Source organism: Vipera berus, assembly GCF_964194415.1.
Source record: "Vipera berus genome assembly, chromosome: 5".
Taxonomy (NCBI): Eukaryota; Metazoa; Chordata; class Lepidosauria; order Squamata; family Viperidae; genus Vipera; species Vipera berus.
This window is the reverse complement of record NC_138207.1, coordinates 70477420-70499464: the sequence shown is the minus strand read 5'-3', so window position 1 is coordinate 70499464 and position 22045 is coordinate 70477420. Positions and strand designations below refer to the sequence as shown.

General features: G+C 38.2%; 1 protein-coding gene across 1 annotated transcript in view; it reads left to right on the top strand.

The window, feature by feature from the left end:
• The window catches only part of CFAP46 (cilia and flagella associated protein 46), a 98547-nt gene that overhangs the window by 50088 nt on the left and 26414 nt on the right, over positions 1 to 22045 (top strand). Inside the window, exons 31-42 of the mRNA XM_081328586.1 lie at positions 192 to 266; positions 353 to 517; positions 2374 to 2522; positions 8552 to 8650; positions 8971 to 9097; positions 10022 to 10168; positions 11325 to 11525; positions 12173 to 12285; positions 14047 to 14229; positions 15328 to 15463; positions 19894 to 20082; positions 21347 to 21535. Coding sequence (XP_081184712.1) covers positions 192 to 266; positions 353 to 517; positions 2374 to 2522; positions 8552 to 8650; positions 8971 to 9097; positions 10022 to 10168; positions 11325 to 11525; positions 12173 to 12285; positions 14047 to 14229; positions 15328 to 15463; positions 19894 to 20082; positions 21347 to 21535 — 1773 coding nt within the window. The remainder of the gene's footprint in view (positions 1 to 191; positions 267 to 352; positions 518 to 2373; positions 2523 to 8551; positions 8651 to 8970; positions 9098 to 10021; positions 10169 to 11324; positions 11526 to 12172; positions 12286 to 14046; positions 14230 to 15327; positions 15464 to 19893; positions 20083 to 21346; positions 21536 to 22045) is intronic.

Sequence of the window (22045 nt, the reverse complement as noted above, 5' to 3'; positions counted from 1 at the left end):
AAACAGGACAGTGAACAAAGTCATTTTCACATATCTGAAATATTATAGTGTTTTTTTAATTATTATTTCTGCTTGGAAATCCAAGACTAAACCCATGAGAAGAGCTGAGACTTGTTTGAAGAAAAAAAATATTAGGACTGAATGTATTATTACAGAAATATCAACCATTATTTCTTTTTCCCCCCCTAAAGCCTGATCCTACTCAGGGTTCACCTACAAGCCCTCCTAAAAAAGATAAAGAGAAATCCCCAAAAGATGTAAAAAAGGTACATTTCCTTTAATGCATGTATTTTGATTTCATTTATGTTAACAAAAAGAAAATTTTCTTAAAAACAAAGAGTCCAATTTTCAGATACACTCAGCCAATAAAGAGAAGGTGAAAAGGAAGGGGGCAATTGATGTCTTGCCTGGAAATGTGGAGGAATGGGCTAACTATGAGTGTCCTGATGAGATGAGAGAAGCCTTTAAACAGGACTCAAGTGGCTGTACTGTGAACAGAGAGACCATTTTAGCACCTGTGAGTAATGTCTTCAATAGGCCATAATTGAAATTATCTATACCTCTCACTTTTGTACTTCCAGCTGTGACTTGCTTCTGGCTTCTTTTCTTCCTTATTACTACATATTGAAATTACAGGTAGTCCTTGTACAGTTCTTAACAACCCTAATTAGTTGCGTCCCTATCTGGACCGAGATGCTCTACGTACAGTCACTCATGCGCTCGTGACCTCCCGGTCTGACTACTGCAATGCCCTCTACATGGGGCTGCCCTTGAGGACCACCCGAAGGCTTCAACTGGTGCATAATTCAGCCGCGCGAGTTTTGATGGGAGCTTCCCAATACACCCGTGTAACACCTCTTCTCCGTGAGCTGCATTGGCTTCCGGTTGCCCTCCGGGTGAGATTCAAGGTGCTGGTAATGACCTATAAACCCCTAAATGGCTTGGGTCCGGACTATATAAGGGAACACCTGCTGCCGGCATCATCTTCCCATCGTCCTGTGCGCCCCCACAGGGAGGGCCTTCTCAGGGTACCGCCGGTTAATGAATGCCGGCGGGTTATTCCCAGGGGAAGGGCGTTCTCTGTGGGTGCACCTGCCCTATGGAACCAACAACCCACAGAACTTAGGACTGCCCCCGACCTTCGCTCATTTCACCGGGACCTGAAAACTTGGCTCTTCGATCTGTTTGGTCCAGACTGTGGGGTTGTTAATTTAACTGGGTTTTAGATTTACTCTTGGGGCTTGAATTTAATTTAATTGTTTTATTTGTTTTTAATTTTTTGTATTCATGGTTTTAACTGCCCTGTAAACCGCCTTGAGTCCTACAGGAATAGGGCGGTATACAAATCCAATAAAATAAATAAATAAATAAATAATTAGAACTAATAACTACACCACTAAGTGAAACATTCATTAAGTGGGAAATCACTTGACCATGACTTCTTTCAGATTGAACAGAGACAAGACTAATAATTTTCAGCTTTTTGCTTGCCTCCTAACTATGCCCATGCTCTTTGGAAGGCTTGAAACCTGATTGCTGTTTTGTACACATTGAAAACAATGCAATTGTGCTGGTAGCCAAGGGACTGGAAGCCAGGCATTCTCTATAAACAGCTAACAGTGCTCACTTGAAATCTCTTCCTTTCCAACTCTCTACTCTCTGGGAAGGGGGAAGCAATTTCTAAAAGCAATGTCTCCTTTGCCTGACTCCTTCATGCCCCTCCTCATAGGGCAGAGAGATCGAAGAGAGAGAGATTTCAAAAGAATACTGTAAGTTGTTTAAGTAGAGTACCCAGCTGTCAGCCCCAGGGCAGCTAGTGCGATTGCATTGCTATTGATGTATAGAAGAGCAAACAGTTTACTTTCTTGCAATCCCTTTCTCTCCAATCAATCTGTTTAGCAAGGGGAGAAAAAAAAAGAATAAAAATATAGGCACAGGATAACTACTGTCCGTATTAGTGATCACATGATTCAGGGATGCTGCAATGGTCAGAAATGAGTGTAAAGTTATTTTTAAGCACTATTGTAACTTCAAATAGTCTCTGAATGAATGGTCAGGAAACAAGGACTACCTGTATTTGGGGGATTTTTTTGTTGAAATATCTGCAAGTTGGTCAAAGTGTTACATGTATAAGTAAGCAGCAAAGATAAGTTTATTTAGTAGCTCAAAATATGAAATGTTGTTATCCTCACCTAAGTATGTGTTCATGCTTAGCAGTTTGCAAACATTTACATTCTTAGTAGTACTGCATAGAAATCTGTCTTTGGGGGATTTATTTCAGAGGGCTTTTTTTTAAGAAGTGAAAATGTACACTTGAGAGACAAGTATTGCCATCATAGTGAACTTGTTTGTCATGTATTCTTTTAATTTTAGACACGCACCTTGTATTACTTAGACCTTTTATTTAAGGAACTACAATCAATGTTATGTACTCATATGACTCTTCCACTTCTTCACTTGGCTGAAATCATTGCTCATGATGTTGTTGAAAGCAAAAGTCTGTCAAATCTCTACCGTCTCAGGTTTGTATTCATTACTTTTTAGTCAATGTGAAACATTTCAATATCCTTTCTGCCCATTGATAAATTTATGTTTGGGTAGTTGTTTTTTATGGTGGAACATCTCAGCTCATGCTACGTTTTTCATTGCTCCAAAGCCCCTTAGATTATATTGCATGCCAGTAGAATATTTCTGCAAGTTTAAAGAGATTGGAATTGGAATATCTGTCCCCAGAAGTATTTGTTTAGAAACATTTATATTGAATGTATACTCAGTATATGTACTCATTTTGATTGTAATGACAGTCATCGCTCTGTAGGACCGGAAGCTATTTCAAAATAGCAATAGCAATAGCACTTAGACTTATATACCCTTCAGAGTGCTTTGCAGCTTTCTCTAAGTGGTTTACAGAATCAGCATATTGCCCCCAACAATCTGGGTCCTCATTTTTACTGACCTTGGAAGAATGGAAGGCTGAGTCAACCTTGAGCCAGTAAAAATCGAACTGCTGGCAGTTGGCAGAATTAGCCTGCAATACTGCATTCTAACCACTGCGCCATGGTTCTTGATACAGGTTGTCTTTTATGCATCGGTTCATGGTGCTCTTAGCAGTTTTCAAACTGGCTTGCAGTGACTGACTAGCTCTTCCCTTTTTAAGTAGTAAGTTCCCTGCAGCTATAGTTTATTAACTAGAAATAAACCGCTTTGAAAATAGTGGGAATAAACATGTACTGTACAGGGTTGTTCTGTAAGCCAACTGTATGTGAAACGAAGCATGAAAACTAAATTTATGGAATATCTATGTGAAATGAAAGAAGTTCTTTTTTTAATTCTTTATCATTTTAATGTGAAATTTTTGAAGAGACTCCAGGTTGCATGAAACGTACAGCTTATCGAACATTTACAGAAAGCAAATACTGAAGTAGCTGTGCGTAGAGCACAATACAGTGCAAATAGTCCTCGACTTATAACAATTGGAACCAGAACTTCTGTTGCTAAATGATGGAGTCATTAAGTGCATCACAACTGATTTCATTACCTATTTTGCTGCAGTCCTTAAGGAAATCATGCTGTCATTAAGCAAGCTGTTAATTCACAGAGTTGTTGACCAGGGTCAGTTTCCCCTATTGAACCTCTGCTTGTTTGAAGCCCCCTGGAAAAGTCACAAATGGTGATCAGATGACTCCAGGATGCTGCAGTTGTCATAAATACATGCTGGTCACCAAGTGCTTGAATTTTGATCATGTGACCACGGGTACTACAACAGTACGTCAGTAAAAGACCTTTTTTTCTCAGGGCTTTGAACAGTCATTAATTGAATGGTCATAATCTGACCGTAATTTAACAGTCATAATAGCTGTAGATAAAACAAAATGCAAACTTTGTTTATTTTTCCTTATATAGTGAATAGATTGGAATGAGGACAGAGGTTATTCCTGTACCAATTTTCTCCCTGGAAAATACTTTTTTCAAGTACAGAACCAGCAAATACTTACTGGACCAATTCCAGCTTAGAATGAAATCTGCAGGAGCATCTTGGCTCTCTTTTTCTCCTTCACATTACCCCTTGTTCCTTTTCTCCTAGTGTCTTAATTCAGATTTTTAAAAGGCAAAGCATTTCTTCAACTGAAGAACACAGCAGCTGAGGGAATCTCTTCCTGCCGATGTGAGCAATAGCATGCCTCCTTCTGGAAGGTTCTTGGGAATTTTGTACATGCCCTTCTCTTTCATGCTGGGGGAGCAAATGTCAATTTTGTGAATTTACAACACAGCTTGATTTAAAAAGAAACTTAAAATGTTGCACTGGATGATATCAGAGATTAATCTTGCTGGTTTCTTCCAACACAAGAGAATTGAAAAGTAGCCTCAGCATATTTAAAAGATTTAACTGGCACTAGATATTCATATTTGTTGGCCATTATTTCGGACCTGCATCTAGCTATCATCTTGATTTTTTTATTAGAAGTAATAATCAGCAGACCATAGAGAAGAGTGTTAAATTCTTCTAGAGCTTTTCCTTACGAATCAAATCAAACTCTATTTTAAGATCCAAAATTAAGCACTAAGTTTCCTGGAAGGATAGGGAGCTATTAATTTATTTCACTTTACTATGTTGGTCTAAAACTGTTATATTTGAACCCTACTTGCTCCTTTGAGAAAATATTTTCCTGCATTAATTCATCTAACAGTTTCTAATGCAAACAATGTAACTGTAATTTACTGGTCGTACTTTGTAAATTGATCGAATGATCATTGATTGGATTAAATCCATTCTGGTTTTTTTTTTTTTTAAAGTTGCAATAATAGATCAGCCGAGTCCTCGGGGATCTGAAAGAAGCAGTTTAGAAAAGTGAATAAGGTCACCAAAGTTGGGGCTTACCAATCAATGTTAATTTTCAGTAGTCCAGTAGAATCATATATTCCCAGGTGGCCTTTCCATTTTTCAATTGCAAGATTAATTTAGAAATGTCAAAGGAGGATATTAGTGGCTGGCCATGAATACATTCTTGACTTAATTCAAAGATCAATATATTAGCTGAGTCATCACCAAAAAATAGTTCAATAAATGCTTTTTCCAGACAGATAGTGCGAGTGTTTGCTCTATAATAGGTAGCTTTTAGGGGTTAGCCATAGGGTAGCCCTCAGAGGATTCAGCTATAAATTGTCAGAAAGCCACAGAGCTTTGCTTTTTTAATGATTTGAATTAATCTCTGCCAACTATATTATTGTGTTTCCTACTTTGTTTTATACACACACATATGCAGATACAGATATATTTCTCAGGCTTAATATAATTAAATTGGCTTTGATCCTGACATAATCATAAGTTAGCTTTTACTGTTACTACTGTTACTGCTTTGGAGAATGAAACACTATCACAGGCTGGATATTAACAACTGGTTCTTGATATATGTGTACACCTTCTCATGACTGTTCTTATCTACATTCATTTAATGAACAACCACTCAAAGTTGCAATGGCACTGAATGAGTGGTATTTATGATGGGTCCTCAAAGTTCTGACCATACTGCCACCATTAAGGTCATGTGATTGTGATTGTGATGCTTGACAACCAGATTACATACCTTCCCCCACCCAGTAGCAGCCATCCCTGTCTCCGATGCACTCATGCTTCACCACAACAGGCACTTACCTGCTGGCCAGCCTGCTGGTGAGCCTCCTGGAACTTGTGATTTCCTGCTGGCTTCCCCGTTGACTTTGCTTGTTGGACACCAGTAGGAAGTTCCAGGGTGGTCTCCACTTAACAACTCATGATCCTCACTTAGCAAAGCAACAGGAATTGTGAGGATCGCCATAACTGAGTGGTGCTGTTATGTGACATCACACTTTATGACCACACTGCTAGCGATAGAAATTCAAGACCCCAATTACTGTAATTAAGTAAGGATTACCTGTACTCTTTATGACCACACTGCTAGCGACAGAAATTCAGGTCCCCAATTACTATAATTAAGTGAGGATTACCTGTACTGGGGACAAGCCACTGTAATTAGATATAAAGTTAATTCTCATAATATAGTAAAGAAAACTCTTACATTGACCTTGCAATGCAGAAAAAAATTGTTAGGATACAATAACTATTTTGTGGTGGAAAAAGATGCTATTATGATGATTCCCATGGATTATTCCACAGATACCTCTCTAGATATTAGGATGAACCAGTTCTTGGCATGTCAGGAGCTGAGTTAATTTATGGCTCCAAGCAGATGTCTGGAAGGGATTTGGCTGACGCTCCAGTTGGGGAACGCATGTAGTTGCAGATGGTTAGTGAGGAGGAGGAAGAGCTGCCTTCTGCACCTGATCAAAGAACATGTAGAGCAGAGAAAAGGCAGGAGCAGAGAAGGTCAGCCAGACTACTCGAGAAAAAAAAGCCTCACCCTTCTTGATGGGCTGCATCTGAAGCTGGATATTTAGCACAGCAGACAGAGGGAGGTGTTGCTGGGAACAAAGTGTTTGTTTCCTAGCTGTGTGTTTTCTGGTTGTTGTGATTCCTGCCTAGCTTTGGATTGACACCGTGCCTTGACTTGAATTGTGCCTTCAAAACTTAACTTTTTCTTGACTCCTGAGCTCTATTGTGTTGTGGATTTAAGTTTGCCTGGTGGATTTATTTTGTTTGAGAAACTTTCAAGGGTTTTGTGGACTCTTTGGCCATTGCTCTGTGGATTAACATTGGTCTGCTTGTGGCTGGACTTAATTGGGATAGTTCTGGGATTTTTGGTGAAAGGAATTGCTGGGGAATATTAATAAATTCACTAAACCAGAGGTCCCCAACCTAGGGGCTGTAGCCCACTGCCAGGCCATGGCCTCTTGGCCACCAAGCTGCATGAGTGGTTGGCCAGTGCATGTGTGTGTGCTCACCCCTCCTTGTGCCAGTGCTAGCAAAGCTGTGAGCTTCATGCCAGTGGTAGCCGAGCTGTGAGCCTCATGCTGGAGCTAGCCATGTTGTGAGCTGTGCACTGGCGCTACTCGAGCCATGAGCCTTGCATCGGCACTAGCCGAGCTGTGAGCCACGAGTCTCACGCCGGCACTAGCGGTCAGCCAGCACTAGCATGCATGCTTGCAGCCCCATTTGCACGCACATGTGCACAGCCACATTAGCATGCACGCTCATGCATGCATAAAGGTGCTTGCTCCTCCCTTTCCCACTGGGCTGCCAACACAGAAAGGTTGGGGACCCAGCACTAAACCACAGTTACATGTGTGTGTGTGTGTATGAATGAGTGAGAGAGGCAGTTATCAAAACAATGTGATCACTAAGAAAGGTGACCTTACTTATCAAGTTGTTTCAGACCACAATATAACCAATGCAGTAATACTTACTCTGGCTCCTTAGTCCCCATTCTGATTCCTATCAACCACTTCATGTGTAGAATTTGATCAAGCTTTTTAGAAAAATGAGTTAATTACTACCTGTGAAAACTTAATAGTCTTAGACCAACAATGGCAACATAATCTGTATAGCAATGGCAATTGAAGTGATTAATTGAGGCACTTATTCTAGTGTTGAAATTGCCCAGAAGTATGATTACAGTCCTGGGACATATGATTGCACTATATTTAGGCTTATCACAGATATAATTTACTTGAAATAGCAACACTTGTAGGTAAGCATTTATCACCAAGTAGCTTCATTCTAACTACAGATTTTTGGCCATCTCAACCAAGTTGCATAAGGTAAACTTACTTCTTAATCCCCAAACTTTATTTGAGAGGAGAACAGCAAGATCTTTCCACACCTTACTTTATTGTGGAACAAATAATGTTTGAGATTAGGGTCTCCTAAGCAATACATTGGTTTTTATATATGCCAAACTTCCTTCACAAACTACAATATAGTTTGAGAAATGATAAGAGGATTGTATGTAGCAGTAGAAACAGTATTTGAAAGTTGCTTCTTCCATCTTTCACTGCTTTTAATGTGACAAAAGCATATACAGAAACTCCACCATCAATGGGTGTGGAGTCTTTTCCTGGGAGATGTAACAGGTAAAAGAGCATTAAATATCTGCTTTTCCAGCCACCATTCTTCCACTCCATTTGTAATCACAGCTATCATTGGCTAAGTTTCATCTGAGTTTTCCAGGCAGGCAGAGATCTCTATGTGATTCTAGCTGTATGAACTAATTTTGAAATTGTTGAAAGTTTTGTGCTGAATAATTTTCCAATTCATTGAAGGTCAAATGATATTGCTTATTTTAAGCAATGGTGGATAATTCAACCTATATTACATTGCTGCTTTAAAATATGAAGTCTAATTTAAATACAATTCTAAATGGATCTAGGAGTAATCCATTTTTCAATTAGGCTTCACAATTGAAGTTCTCTCTGCATCTTCTCCTCCTGCTGTTTAAAAGCACTATTGGTTGAGGACATTTTACTTTAAACTTGTTTTTACTGCAAACATCACTTGCTCTTTTATGTGGATTTGAATCAGATTTTTCTTTGTCAGTATGCATGTATGCTTGCATGTAAATTTATATATATGACATCAGTGTTATACTACAAAGAGATATGTCATTTGCTTTCACAGGCTTGCCAAAATATGTTCAGATTTAAAAATGTATCAAGCAGCATCTTTCCATGAAAAGGCAGTGGGTGATGTCTTTATTAATGAAAAGGAACAAGGAAGGTATGTAACAAATGGCATAATTAAGTGTCAGGTTTGTATACATAACAAATTGCTGTATATTCCAGTCTAAAGCAGCCTATGTGGTGTACTTGGAGCATTCATAGATACCTTTCCAAAATTTGTTAAAATCCCATCAACCAGTTCAATTCTCTTTCATGCAGTTTCAAAATTGATTGCAGTAATAAATTTCATAAATGTATAGGTTACTAGGCTGGCATAAGAAAGTTGAAGGTGATTCCATGCTTAACAATAAGCTAATATAACAGGGTTTTTATGTCTATGTTAACCAATTACATTAATATTTTCTTTCCCTTTTTCAGATTCAGACAAGAGATTGCATTTAAAAATGAGAATGCCATACAGGATAACCAAATGGAAAATAAAAATTTTGATTGGACAACACTAGATATAGAGCAAAGAAAGAAGCTGTTTACTGCAAAAGATAAGGTAACCAATATTCCTCTTGTATATATGTATGAAATTCCTGGCAGATAGATGGGGAAGAAATGGAGGTAGTGACAGATTTTATTTTCCTGGGCTCAAAGATCACTGCAGATGGGGACTGTAGCCAAGGAATTAAAAGACGCTTGCTCCTGGGGAGGAAAGCTATGGCAAATCTAGACAGCACATTAAAAAGCAGAGACATCACCCTGCCAACAAAAGTGCATATAGTCAAGGCCATGGTCTTCCCAGTTGCAATGTATGGCTGTGAAAGCTGGACCATAAGAAAGGCTGAGTGCCAAGGAATTGAGGCCTTTGAACTATGGTGCTGGAGAAGAGTCCTGTGAGTCCTTTGGACTGCAAGGCGATCAAACCGATCAGTCCTAGAGGAGATCAACCCTGACTGCTCTTTACAAGGCCAGATCCTGAAGCTGAAACTCAAATACTTTGGCCACCTAATGAGAAGGAAGGACTCACTGGAGAAGAGCCTAACGCTGGGAAAGATTGAGGGCAAGAGAAGAATGGGATGACAGAGAATGAGGTGGCTGGATGGAGTCACTGAAGCAGTAGGCATGAGCTTAAATGGACTCCAGAAGATGGCAGCGGATAGGAAGGCCTGGAGGAACGTTGTCCATGGGGTCGCGATGGGTCAGACACGACTTTGCAACTAACAACAACAATATATGTATGAAAGTTGCAAGGCAGCTCAACCCATTTTTCTGCCTGTATATGTTTTATTGCTCTCATAATAAAAAAGGTAAACTATAAAGTTAACTATACCTATACTTTACTATGTTCCCTGATTGAGCTTTTAAGTTCATATATTTTTAACATAATTAATTTTAATTTATAATTAATTTATTATAATTTATAATGATTTAAAACATAGACATTTTAAAAAGGATAATTTCTATAATAAATTATTTCCAGATTTTGGAACTCAATGCAGTTACTGAAAAAGAATTAAATGGGCTTTCTCTCCCCTACTTGTGGATAGAAAAAGCTGAAGTCTTAATCCAACTATGCTTATATCAACCAGCAAGGTTACTACTCTCCGAAGCTCACCAAGCAACTCAGGTAACTTAATTTTTTTTTGTTAAATGTGCATGTCTCCAATTGTTTCTTTTTATTTGTCATTTCTAGGAAATATATATCTTATAACTATGAATAAGAGGAAAAACTGTCGCTAGTTTTACAATAGTAGGTGCTCAACTCAGCAATAGCATAATTGTCAGAAACTCAAGTGACTTGGTCTTAGCCTAAAGTGTGAAGTATATAGAATATTTAAATTTCATTGTTGAATTTCCAAAAACAATTCTTATAGGGATTCATTAAAAGAGCAATGCTAACCCTTTGAAATGCCATACCTCTTTAAGATTTTATATGTATTGACCCAGTCAGCTTTCCAGAAAGACTTGGTTGTGTTTCCAGGTGTGATGGCCTAAGATGTAGCTTTTGTTGTTGGTATTGCTGTTAATGACTTTTTAGGATCTTTCTTCCTATCAGATGGGTTAAACTCAGAAAAAACTTCTTATACTAGATAAGAGAAACTTGCTTGGTTACCTAGCCCATAATATTTTGACAGGCACAAAAAAGGAGTAAAACGTATAGTCTTTTTGTATCCCGTTTCCTGATACAGAGGATGACTTGCACTATTTCTGATCTTTTAACACTTTTTGGAACAGATTATCCTATGTTTTTTCCTTAGATCAGGGGTGGGGAACGATGGCCCCTTTAATGACTTGTGGACCAACTCCCAGAATTCCTGAACCAGCCATGACTTAGCAGCTATTACTCAAATTATTCAAATGTGAACCCTTGGTTTAAAAACTAAGCAAAATATTGAGCAAGGTTATCTAGTAGTTTTAGTGCAGTGCAGATACAAGGCCCTCTGAATTCAGTGAGTCTTACTTCAAGGTGAGTGCACAGAAAACTGCAGCTTAAGAACTCTGCCTTTTTATGACTCAAGATTCATAAAGAGCAAAGTCTGTGATAAATTGTCTTAGTTTAAGCAAGCTCTTCTTCATTTCCTGACCGAATTTAATTGAAATTATTCTGAAAAAGTATTTCATGTCATAAATAACAGAAACTTGAAGAATAGGTTCTGAAATCTGTTTTTCACAATATATAAAGACATGGAATGGAATGGAATGGAATGGAATGGTCTGGCATATTATCGATCATAATGTTCCAACTTACGTTTGAAAACATATTTGAAATCTCTTCTTTTTAGAAAATGAATGATCCATGTGGTATATCACGATGCCTTTATCTTCTAGCTGTACTAGCTAATTTAGAAAAAAACCATGGGCAAGCGAAGGCACTGCTTGAAAAGGCCCGCTTGATAGGTGGAAATGAACAGTTTTGGCATGGGAGCACTTTTGCTCTCACTGATGCAATTTTAGGAGATGACCAGGAAATAAATGATAAAATGGTAAGTAAACCAGCAGTTACAACAAACCTTTTCAGCTTGGTGGCTCGGCCTGGTGTGTGTGGTGTGTGTGTGTGTGTGTGTGGGTGGGTGTTTGTGTGGGTGTGGTGAACGTGCACACGGGCACCTTCCACTCACACAAATGGAGTTTTGTATCGAGTGGAGGGTGTTTGCACTCACATATGAAGCTCCACTTGCTTGAGCAGCAGGCTCATGAGCTCGCATACAAAGCTTGAGGCCAGTCAAGAGCTTGCGGGAATGGAGCTTTGCGCATATGCGTGCATTTGTGCACTGCTCACGCAAGTGGCACTTCATGGGCATGCACTTGCCCATTTCTCCCACAGCCCGGTTTCGAACGGACCATGGACTGCTAGTGGGCAATCACCCGGGGGTCAGGGAACCCCTGAAATAATTCATTTATTTAATTGAAATATCCAGTAGTTCATTACTCTTTTAATACTAGCGATCAATATAGGCAGCCCTCTTTTAGTAACTGCAATGGTAGCGAAGTGGTCACTAAGTGAAAATTATGTGACCTCAATTGTGTTTGCAGTTTTACTCCAGCTTTTCTTTGCTTTACAGAATCCAAAGGATATACAGTTTATCCTGAAATACTTTGTTAGTATTTTTGACAACCTGTTTTTCTATAGATGCAGGCTTGCCATTTTCTGCAAAAAAACATAAATGTCTTGAGGCCATTACTGAAGGAAAGACCCAACCGAGAATCTGAATTGGGTTTTATAATTGCGTGCTTTGAAGCCAGGTAATTATTACAAGTTAAGATAGTATTGTAGTTTGGGTTTACTTTTATAATCAAGTAATAATGCAATCCTCCACATGCCTCTTCAAAAATAACATTGTAGCCTCCTCATTCTATTAATCTAGTTTAATAAGATCATGCTTGCTTTGAAAATGGTCCAGTTGATTTTAGGTCTTGTGTGAGCAGACAATCTCTTTGCTTTTCATTAAATCAATCCAACTTTTTTTTCAGAATTCCACACAGACCTAGAAAAAAATATTCTACTGGTTTAAGGCGATAAAGCCATGCAACTGTGAAAACAGTAGCATCTGGATTGAATAACATCTTTGTGGACCCCTCCTAAATTATAATAAGCAAGGAGGCAATGCAATCACCAGCATCTAAGTGGGTGAAAAGGTTTTTTAAAAGCTAAGATGGCAGTTGCAGTTGTGTGCGTGAAGAACTGCCGCTTTTGTACACTGAATTTTTTTCTGTGTGCCATAGGAGTAATTTTTAAAAAAACTTCTACTGCCTGCCTGGATTAGTTCCTATAGATTTTTTGGGCATTTGCCATTGCCACTTTCCTAGGGCTGAGAGAAAGTGATTGGTCCAAGGTTACCCAGCAGGCTTTGCGGCTAAGGTGGAAGTAGAACTCCCAATTTCTACCCTGATGCTTTAATCCCCACACCAAGCTGGGCATCTACATTGCAGATAAAAAGGTAAAGGTTCCCCAGCACATGCGTGCTAGTCGTTTCCGACTCTAGGAGCCGGTGCTCATCTCCGTTTCAAAGCCGAAGAGCCAGCGCTTGTCCAAGGATGTCTCCGTGGTCATGTGGCCGGCATGACTAGACGCCAAAGGCGCACGGAACGCCGTTACCTTCCCACTGCAGTGGTCCCTATTTTTCTACTTGCATTTTTACGTGCTTTCAAACTGCTAGGTTGGCAGAAGCTGGGACGAGTAACAGGCGCTCACTCTGTTACGCAGCACTCAGGATTCGACCCGCCAAACTGCCGACCTTCTGATCGACAAGCTCAGCGTCCTAACCCACTGAGCCACTGCAGATACAATGTATATAAAGGGAAAGGACTTTGTACTGCCGCACCATGACACTGTCTTACTCCTTTTGATCCCTTCTCCAAAGGATGCTGTTGATTGCAGTAACAACTTTTTTTATTACACAAGTCGTTATATGGAGATATTATTTCTATACAGGTAGTCTTCAACTTATGACCACAATTGAGCCCAGAATTTAAGTTGCTAAGTGAGAAATTCATTCAATAAATTTTGCCCCATTTTCCGACTTTTCTTGCCATGTTTTGTTAAGCGAATCACCGCAATTGTTAAATTAGTAACGTGGCTGTGAAGTGAATCGGCTTCCCCATTGATTTTACTTGTTAGAAAGTCGCAGAAGATGATCAGATGACCCTGTACTTTTTTTCCAGTGCGGTTGCAACTTTGAACGGACACTAAATGAACTGTTATAAGTTGAGGACTACTTGTGCAGAGAAATTATAAATAAAAAGACTGCCCAACATTCACTTTTTGGTCACAGATTTATTTGATATTTATTTATTCAATTTTTTACAAACAAGCTGAAATTTATTCTTCGCCATTGAGCGTAACATTAGATTTTTCTGCTTTTCTAATATGCTCTAATAATTAACTAATTAATTAAATGTTAGTCAAGGAGCTATTTTTATAGCAGTAAGAATAGTTGCTTAAATATATGTGCTACTTTGGAGGAAATCTCTGACCTTATGTTGTCCATATATTCTCCTGTGCAGGAAAGCATATATACAGATAGATTTGGTTAAATATCTCATTAACACTAGTGGTTATTCTCATGAGTTGGAAATAATATTGCTGGAATCCTATGATAAGTTAATTCACATAGAGAAGATTTTCCTTTCTTATGGATATAAAGATCGTAGTGCTGATGCATTGATGGCATGTGCAAATATTCATAGGTAAGTCCTTAGGTAGAATTTTTCATAAATAACTACATGCATTTATACCATACTATTTTTTGTTTTTTTTGAAATAAGCAACATTTAATAGAATGCAGAAAAGAATAGAAAAGAGTCCAAGTAATTAAAAACTTGAGGTACTGTAAGAAAAAGAAAGGGAAACATTGCAAGCACCATTCATTTCTTCAAGTCTTTCTATCCTATTTTTGCCTGTTTATATACTTCATACATTTCCATTTGTTGTTTAAAATTCTCATTTTTCTCTTTTTGAGGATCTTATCAGTTCCGTCTAATCATAATTCACTTGGTCTTCCCCTTCATTTCAAACCGTTCACTCTTTCTTCATGTATTTGTCTTGCAATTCTGTAATTCTCTTCTTGTTTTAACACACATATTTTTTTAAGTATCCCATTCTTACTGCATTGTTTTTAATACTTCTGAGTGCATAGGCCTCACCTCCACACAACTACATGCAAAAATAAATTCTTATACACAGACATTTTCACTTATTTTGAGAAGTATTCATTTTTTTTTCAAACAGATCATACATCTAGCAGCATTTAGGGGGTCTTAAAAACTGACATTTCTATATTTATTTATTTTTTTAACATCTTTAGTAAATGACCTACCAAGATACACAAGTTCATTTACTTGGTCTAATTTTTCATCATTTATGTACAGTAACATTAAGTTACTTATTCCATTTCTCCTGTCAAACACAACTGCTTTGGCTTTTAATAAATTAATTTTACGAAGAATGGTTCCCATACCTACAGTACAATGCAGCAAGGCAAATAAAAACACAGTCTCTCTTCTAAGGAGTATGTATGTATGTATGTATGTATGTATGTATGTATGTATGTGCTGATACATACATACATACCGATAAGGCAACTCTGTGCTTAAACTAGCAGATGTACAAAAAGGAAAACAAACTCAGTAGCTCTTTTTCTTCATCCTTTTTCCTCTTTCTTTTTTTAGCTATTTTAGTCATTTAATTTTGTTAATTTTGTATTGCTTATATGTTTTCTTTTTCCATTCTATTTTATTTAGAAAGGTACTAAATATCATTTCTGTTTAAAATTATTTTTTTTACAGGATACTTGGTAAACATACAGAACCTGCTGCAGACAAGCAAAGACATTATATAGATGCATATAGATTAGCACAATGTGCAGTATCACAAATGGAAGAGTTTTTCCAACATATTAATAATATACTTCCAATTAATGAGGTACGTATGATGTTTATGTGTGTTACAGTCAGCATCCACAACATGAAGACTATTATTAGTTAAAAGGATGTATTAAAGTATCTCAGAAATACAGGACAGTGCAGATATAAAATGAAAGTATGACAGGTCTTCAGTCCCAAGCCCAGTTGAAACAGCCCCCAATTCAATGTGTGGCTTAAATGTTAACTTTGATTGTAAATCCAACTTGTCCATTGATAAGAATTGGAAATCAACAAACAGAACTTCTTTTTTTCTGTTCAACATAACTTTATCAAAATACTGCAGAATCATCATGTTTTGGAGACAAAACTATAGATGCATACACTTTGGCAGGTGGGCTATGGGCAACTGCCTTACCTGGGAAAACCAAGTTCACTAATTTTCAGATTAATTTATCAAGGTTTTTGCTTCTTTGCTTGTATAAGCCTGCGTTTATGAAATAGCATGCCACAGAAGGAGCTGGATCTAAGAAAATTACAGACTTTCTAAAGAATACCAGCACTGACTGTTGGAGAAATAAGTCTTCTGCTTAACCTTCTCCACCCCCATCACCAGTATATTTTGGTGTGTTGGGGAGGGAAAGGGAGAGAGAGAGAGAGAGAGAGAGAGAGAGAGAGAGAGAGAGAGAGAGAGAGAGAGAGAGAGAGCGCTACATGGAGAGATACAGAGATAGATATTTTATATACTGTATGCATGTATGACAAGACATTAAGAAAAGACATAGGCCTAGAAGGTGGTTGTTGTTGTTAGCTGCGAAGTCGTGTCCGACCCATCACGACCCCATGGACAACGTTCCTCCAGGCCTTCCTATCCTCTACCATCTTCTGGAGTCCATTTAAGTTCACGCCCATTGCTTCAATGACTACATCCAGCCACCTATTTCTCTGTCGTCCCCTTCTTCTATTGCCCTCAATCTTTCCCAGCATTAGGCTCTTCTCCAGTGAGTCCTTCCTTCTCATTAGGTGGCCAAAGTATTTGAGTTTCAGCTTCAGGATCTGGCCTTCTAAAGAGCAGTCAGGGTTGATCTCCTTTAGGACTGAGCAGTTTGATCGCCTTGCAGTCCAAGGGACTCACAGGAGTCTTCTCCAGCATCATAGCTCAAAGGCTTCAATTCTTGTCTTTCTTATGGTCCAAATTTCATGCCATACATTGCAACTGGGAAGACCATAGTCTTGACTATACATACTTTTGTTGACAGGGTGATGTCTCTGCTTTTTAGTGTGCTGTCTAGATTTGCCATGGCTTTCCTCCCCAGGAACAAGCATCTTTTAATTTCTTGGCTACAGTCCTCATCTGCAGTGATCTTTGAGCCCAGGAAAATAAAATCTGTCACTACCTCCATTTCTTCCCCATCTATTTGCCAGGAATTGAGAGGGCTGGATGCCATGATCTTGGTTTTCTTAATGTTAAGTTTCAACCCAACATTTGCACTCTCCTTCTTCACCCACAACAAGAGGCTCGTTAGTTCTTCTTCACTTTCTGCCATTAGAGTGGTATCATCTGCATATCTTAGGTTGTTGATATTTTTCCCGGCAATCTTAATTACAACTTTTGATTCATCTAGCCCTGCCTTTCTCATGATGTGCTCTGCATATAAGTTAAATAGGCAGGGCGACAGTATACAGCCTTCCCAGACTCCTTTCCCAATTTTGAACCAATCAGTGTTTCCGTGTCCAGTTCTCACTGTTGCTTCTTGACCTGCATATAGGTTTCTCAAGAGACAAATAAGATTTTTATTTATTTATTTATTTATTTTAATCCCATTTATATCCCGCCCTTCTCCGAAGACTCAGGGCAGCTTACAATCTAAGCACAAATCCAATGTGCTTAGCAATGGAATGGGAATGGGAGTACCAGATGGTCTGGTACTCCCATTCCTTTAAGAACTTGCCACAGTTTGTTGTGATCCACACAATCAAAGGCTTTAGCATAGTCAGTGAAGCAAAAGTAGATGTTTTTCTGGAACTCTCTAGCTTTCTCCATGAGCCAGCGTTTTGATCTCTAGTTCCTCTGCCTCTTCGAAATCCTGCCTGTACTTCTGGTAGTTCTCGATCCACATACTGCTGGAGTCTAGCTTGTAGGATTTTAAGCATAACTTTACTAGCATGTGAAATGAGTGCAATGGTGCGATAGTTTGAACATTCTTTGGCACTGCCTTTCTTTGGAATTGGAATGTAAACTGATCTTTTCCAATCCTGTGGCCACTGTTGAGTTTTCCAAATTTGCTGGCAAATTGAGTGTAGCACTTTTACTGCATCGTCTTTTAAGATTTTGAATAGCTCAGCTGGAACACTGTCACCTCCACTAGCTTTATTGTTGCTCAGCTTTTCTAAGGCCCACTTCATTTCACATTCTAGGATGTCTGGCTCGAGGTCAGTGACCACCTCATCGTGGTTATCAGGGACGTTAAGCTCATTCTTGTATAGTTCTTCTGTGTAATTTTTCCACCTCTTCTTAATCTCTTCTGCCTCTGTTAGGTCCCTGCCATTTTGGTCCTTTATCATGCCCATTTTTGCATGAAACGTTCCCTTCATCTCTCCAATTTTCTTGAAGTGATCTCTAGTCCTCCCTATTCTATTGTTTTCTTCTATTTCTTTGTTCATTTAAGAAGCCATTCTTATCTCTTCTAGCCATTCTCTGGAATTCCGCATTCAATTGGGTGTATCTTCTCTCACCAAATCTTCTCATTATTTTCACCTATTGATATAATTGTCCTGGACTGTATATTTTTTCTTCCATCTGTTTCTCATTTTGCTCTTCAAATGTCTGTGCTTGTTGAGTAGTTAATTCTTCTGTCAATGTATTTGATTGTTCAGTTTCTTCTGTGAAGTTCTGTCCTGATAAATTATTAGTTGTAGTCACAATTTGAGTTTGCTTCTCCAAGACGCTTTCTAATTTTTCCTGAAAAGCTCTTATTTTATCATCAGCTGTAGAAAGGAACTAATAAGTTTGATAGGTTATTTTCATCATAGCATAGATTTGTTTTTGTATTTCTTCCATGGTGGAGTCTCACATCTGGTGTTCAAGGTTAGTCTTACCTTGTTTTTCTGGTTTATCGGCCAAGTCTCTTCTCTCTCTTTTTGTTTTTTAGAATGTCAGATTGCATTTTCAGGTTTAGCCACTGGGTGTCCCCCACGTGCTTAGAAAATTCTTTTCTTTTCTTTTAGGGAACTATCTGTTAATCTCTTTTCAATTATTTCTTCTATTTTAAAAGAGCAGAGCCAGATTTTCAAATAAGAGTAGGAAATAAGGAGTAGGTAGTCCAAAGCTTTTAGTCCACAAATTATAAAGTTCTATTTGAGGTCCAAATCATTTTTTCAACATTTTTTTAAACACCCCTGGAGGCTTGGTTGCCGCTATTTTGAAGGGAGGGTTGAACTCCCCCTCCCTCTCCACAGGGGGGACAGTACTTAGCAGCTCATTTAGGTGAAAATAAGATTGGGGTATAAGAGAGGAATCTTACCCAGTCTCTTCCACGCTGCTTTAATGTTGCCTGGTGGTAAATGTGACTTTGGCTGTCTGCAGTCTAATAACTGGCCATGTTGCTATGGCCAGTCTTTCATCCGCTGGTTTGAAGGGAATGCAGGCACTAACGGGAGGATTGCGGCTCCCCGGCATTTCTGCAAAAGCCAGTTCTTGCTGGTCGCCCCTCCAGGGTAACTCTTCGGCCCTTTTAGGAACCCCCAGAGATGCAAACCTGGACGTGGAAGACGAGAGCTGTCCTCCAGACGTTCATAACGGCAGTGTTGGCAAGCCAGAAGTCGAAGCTATTGCTTTTGTTAGCACCATATTCAATTCAATTATGCCTTAAAGAAATTATAGTTAAGCAGAGCATATTATAATTAGTGATCCCAGCCCCTTTTTCTGTACATCACTGTATTTAAGGTTCGTTAACAGAGTTTGTGTATCAGCTCAGATTTGATCTAGTCTACATCAGTTTATATAACTCCTGAATCTACCCAAATCTGACTAATTCAGTTTGGGATTGAGCTAAATCTGAAGTACACCCAGGCTCTAAATTCTGAACACATACAACCACCAGTGATCTTTATCAATATTCAGTACAGGACTCCTTGAACTTTGGAATTTGCATGCCAATCTTCTTGTGAATGTTAATTTTAACATTTTATATGTATATATTATATATCTTAATATCTGTGTAAAAGCATGTGCACCTTCTTCTCCGTGTTCCATTTTGCAACTGTTTTCTGTTTTTATACAGTTTTTAGTAGGCCTGGCTAAAAAAGGACAGCCAACTTGTCAAAAGCCAGAATAGCGAGTCAGTGGCTGAAAAGAGGCATGGTGATCGTGGTTTTCTTTCCTCCAAACTTGGATCCTATGTTTATCTTGATATTTTTTGCAATTATGGAAACTGAGATCGTTTTTTAATGTTTCTTTTCCATTTTCAGTATAATATTTTTTTATTTCAGACTAGAAATATAAATACACCTTTAATGAGAAGACTTGCAAACATGAAGGTGAACTTCATAGAGATCATTTTGGATATTTTTGTTCTTATCAATATTGAAAAAAAGAACAAAGAAGCTAGAGCAGACCAAATTGAGCAAATTATTGAGGATTTTGTAAGGTTTACACCTGATACGTCTTCAGTTGAACAGGTATGCACTTGTGCAATATGTTCATAATTAATCTCTTCTGCATACAATCTGCCACATATAGAAATCATTATTATCATGGAAGTCTCATTTAAAACATCAGCAAAAAGGTTCAATCCAGATACAGGTAAGTACCTCAGAGAAGATAGAAACACATCTTTCACTACAGTAGTCCCTCCACCCTTGAAAAATATACATAGGGAATTCTGATGATTAAGGAATGAGAAAAGATAAGGTAGACCTCAACTTACAATCATTCGTTTAGTGACCAATCAAAGTTACAACTGTACTGAAAAAGTAACTTACGGCTGTTTTTCCCACTTACAACAGTTGCAGCATCCCCATGATTACATGATCAAAATTGAGATGTTTGGCAACTGGTTCATATTTATGATGGTTGCAGTGTCCTGGTGTCATGTGATCATTTCTTGTAATCACTTCTGACAAGCAAAGTCAATGGGGAAGTCAGCTTCACTTAACAGCCATGCTGCTAACTTAATAACTGCATTCACTTAACAGCTGTGGCAAGAAAGGTTGTAACATGGGGCAAAACTCACTTAACAACTGTCTCACTTAGCAACAGAAACATTGGTCTCAATTGTAGTCACAAGTCAAGGAATACCTATACAGACAAAGTTGCCATTCAGCCGGCAATACCCTCTGTATCACAGGATATTTTCAACTTTCAGGCAACGAACAAAACTACTCACAGACTACAAACCTGGCATTTCTTAAAGAGCAGAAATGTGCCTTGGAGACTTCTGAGTGATCTCACTCAATGATTTTACACTGATATTAATTTTAAAATCTTATGTGAAACTCATTAGTATAATTGCTGCTAGAGTGTGGCAGCAATTTCTAGTCACTATCCACTATCCTGAGTGGCTAGAAACATACATGTTGACAATATCAAAGTCTGTTGGATGTAACAGAGAATTGAATTTACTTTTCCATTCTTTCTCCCAGTGTTGGTCACCCTCAAAGTATCAAAGCAGTTTATAAAATTTGGGCTGAAACCATACAGACTCCTTGCTAAAAACAAGTATATGGCAAATGCCAAATACTAGATAATACCTAGAGGTTTTCAGGAATGTCTCTCTTGCGTAACTTTTGTAGCAACATTTTAGGAGTCAGTTCCTAAAGCACTCATTTATTTCTATTTTTGGTAAATATTTTTGAATGCAATCATATTTTAAACTTTTTTTTACTGTTTTGACCTCCTCAATAGTTTGTTTATTTTATTTTATATTTTCTGGATTCTTAACAGGATTGGATCACCCTTGCGCAAACAGTTGGTCATAATGCCCATGCTCAACTTACAAGCCTACCGAGTCTTTGTAGTGGTTGTCCTGACATAAGAGCCAAGTACCTCTATCTCACTGGAAGGAGTCTACATTTCTTAGCTAATCATATAGAGCCTTTTAGTGTGGATATTCAGTGGTGCGAAAATGCAATAGTAAGGCCTGGTTTACGCAATATAATTAAAGTTCTTTAAATCACTTTTATTGGATTTTGTGCCTGCATTGTTTCCAAATAGATTTCATTGGCCATTTTTAGTGCAAGCTTATGATATATGATAAAAAATAAGACCCACAACAAAATGCTGTCATTTGCAATAGATAGTTAGTAATCTCAGTTTTCTATTCTCTCCAGCAATCAGTAACCTCTGAATCTTAAGTTGCCAAGAGTTACTGAACAATTTGCACTATTCAGAGAAGGATTTGGAGTACCGTAATAATATTGAGATGAAACAAATTATTTCTTTTAGTAGTATTTTGATTTTTGGTGCTGAAAGATAAGGAAACGTTTAAAATCCTCTTTTAAGTATACCATTTCTAAAAGATGAGTAGAAAGAAAAAGCTATCAAATATAACATTTATTTATTTTATTTATTTGATTAAACTTATATACCGCCCTTCTCCCGTAGGACTCAGGGCGGTTAGGTCAATGTAACATAGAGATAATT